Here is a 2,951-nt window from a genome sequence, read left to right on the forward strand (position 1 = left end):
CAACAATCCAATTTAAAACATGCAGTGGAATCAATGTGTTTTCAGTCTTAGGTTTATCTTTTTTATGCGAAAAAAAACCCGGAGGCTGCAACTTTAATAATGTTACAAATTGTTCTATTTCAAATATGAGACTAGCTTCTAAATCATTTGAGTACACTTCTACAATTTTTTTCGCGCTAACTTGCAATTCCATGTTACTAATAGTTAAAAGCTTCGATAGAAATCCAAATAACTTATTTAGGTGGTTGTAACCATCACTTCTTATAGTTAATTGTGTCACAAGTTTGTCAATAATGACAAAAAATGTATTCACTCGAAACTTGTCGGATACGCTTAAAGAATCAACTTGGTTTTCTTCGTTGCTCAATTTTTTAATTACCTTTCTTTTGTTCTTAACCGAATAGTCTTTTTTGAAAAACGACTTTACGAGATTCTCAAATCTCGTTAAGTCGTTTCGTAAGTTTTTTAAGTCAGTTAGTGAAAGTAACATACTGCTTGCTGTATGCAAATCTAATTCAACTTTTTGAAGAAATTTGCTAACTGCATTAAACCTCTTAAGTATGTGATGTCAAAGTAGAGCCATGAATGCAAACTCTAGCTTAGTGATCTTATTTAATAAACACAAAACTTCATGACGAATATCAGATTTCTCTTCTGTATCTTTAGCTATATGACATAGCGCTGCATGAACCCCATCAAAATTTTCTACTAAACTTATGAAAGCATCTGACCTAGATGACCATCGTGTATCTGATAGGCGCTTGAGTGTAGCATGATTTCCTTTCAATAAATCCCATCTATTTGTTGAAGCTATAAAAAATGAATACAAACTCTGGAGAACGCCAAAATAGTTGATAGAATTGATGCACTTAGTGACACTGCACTGCCCTACTAAACTTAAAGAATGTCCAGCGCAGGGGATATAAAAAGCTAATTGACTCCGCTCTTTTAAACGTGCTTGTAATCCAGAGTATTTACCAGACATATTGCTTACATTATCGTATGCCTGTCCCCGACAATTGGTTATATCAATATTATATCTTTCCAGTAGATCTAAAATGTCAGTAATCAAAGATTTACTGTCGTGGCTTTTAATTTGTAGAAAACAAAAAAATCGTTCATACACGTGGCCATTTAGATAATAACGAAATAATACAGAAAGTTGAGCCATGTGAGAAATATAAGGAGTCGAATCTACGATAATTCCCCAGTATTTTGCTTTTTTTATTTCCGTAATAATGTGCGTTAAAACCTTTTGAGACATAATTTCAATTAGCTCTTCACAAATAGTTTTAGACAAACAATTTACATTACCTTTGCCTTTATTTGCAAAAGTGTCAATGTGTTGCTTTAAAACTGGATCAAATTGAGTCAACAGTTCTAACATGCCTAAGTAATTTCCGTTATTTGACGATCCTATAACTTCATTATGGCCTCGAAATGCTAAACCTCTTTCGGCTAAAAAATGAATAACCGCTACTATTCTATTTAAGATTGCAGACCAATAATTAAATTCTCTTTTTATCTGGCTTACCATATATTCATCGACATGAGTATTTTGTTTTATAAATTCTATCCCCTTAATCATACATTGAATATGTTCCTTACTGTTTTCGTGGCCGAAAATAGTTTGTTTAGCTTTTTTCCATTTGTAAAAGCCACTTTTGACAAATACGTTGTCGTAATCGGTTGAAAACAACTTGCAAACGTAACAAAATACACATCCAGTGGAAAACATTAACCATTTTCGGTCACACTTTTCGCCATTATTCATCACTTTTTGAAAATATTTAACCGAATAATATCTGTACTGGTTTTGGAACATCCGCTTCGAAGATTCGAAATTAGAGTCAAGCTCATTATTATGCATTGCAGATTCAAGACTTTCAACTTCTTGAATTTCATTTAAAGGACCTTTGCAGGCTACCTCATTTTCCGTGTTATTGTTTTCATCTTTTCTTTCATTGTTTTTATTATTATCTACAGTTTGTGGAGATTGCATATTTTGGTTTGATGAAAAAAAAGTTGTCGTTTTCGGAAGTTTAGCTACCATTTTCTCTCTCTTCCTTCAACCTTTTTTTAGAAGCTCCACTTTCATATTTTCTTAGCATTTTAATTATAACTGTATAACTTGAAAACCTTTCTCTTTCACGAATTTAGCGCTTCACCTATTAAATGCATTCACACAAAAACTCTTTTGTGCGGAAGTACAAAAGAGTTGTAGAATTGCAATCGTTAATGCATTTTCAATAACAATATAATTATTCAAGTCATTAATAATTTTCCAAAGGGAATTGTTTTTGTAGCAATTTGTACAAATGTTACATTCAATTATTGCTATAAGGCGCTGCTACCAATTTAGTAATTTTTTTTTTGTAGAAGTAGTTGCGCTCCTTCGTTGTCAAAGACCGGAAAAAATATATAATGCAGCGTTTTTGTTGACAGTTATTTTATTTTTGTGCTTTTGTTTTCCGACAATTTAGTAAATTTAACTTTGGCTCTTTTAAGTTAATAAAAGATTTAATTTTCAGAGTTAATAAAAAATTATTTACTTTGAATTGGGACCCCTAAAATTGTGGGGCCCGAGGCTATAGCCTCCTAGCCCCCCCCCACCCCCCTTGATCCGACACTGCTTTTAGGTTTACAGATCAGACTTCAAACTAAATTTTTTATATTCATGTCAAGTGCATCAATGGAATGCTATTGAGCCAGAAGAAGCTTATGTGTTATGATGTGTTATGATTCCATAACACGGTTGCTAATGGCATTGCTAAGAGTAAGAATTTATACCATCATCAAGATACACTTAAATAACTTAAAAAATATTTCTTTTTGAAGCAGTTCGATGACAAATTCGGATTATAATTTTGGTTTTAAAGCAATTAAAATTAAAAAAATACAATTTTTAAGATTTTCACCTTTTTGATTGTATAGAAGTACCTTAATGCCCA

General features: G+C 32.1%; 1 protein-coding gene across 1 annotated transcript; it reads right to left on the reverse strand.

Annotated features, from left to right (window-relative positions):
• Positions 1-568: 568 nt before the first annotated feature.
• LOC136090899 (zinc finger MYM-type protein 1-like) lies at positions 569-2,053 on the reverse strand. Its single transcript, XM_065817875.1, has one exon. The coding sequence runs from the start codon at positions 2,051-2,053 to the stop codon at positions 569-571; it is 1,485 nt and encodes a 494-aa protein (XP_065673947.1).
• Between the last annotated feature and the right edge of the window lie 898 nt (positions 2,054-2,951).

The sequence above is a fragment of the Hydra vulgaris genome, chromosome 14, assembly GCF_038396675.1.
Source record: "Hydra vulgaris chromosome 14, alternate assembly HydraT2T_AEP".
Lineage (NCBI taxonomy): Eukaryota > Metazoa > Cnidaria > Hydrozoa > Anthoathecata > Hydridae > Hydra > Hydra vulgaris.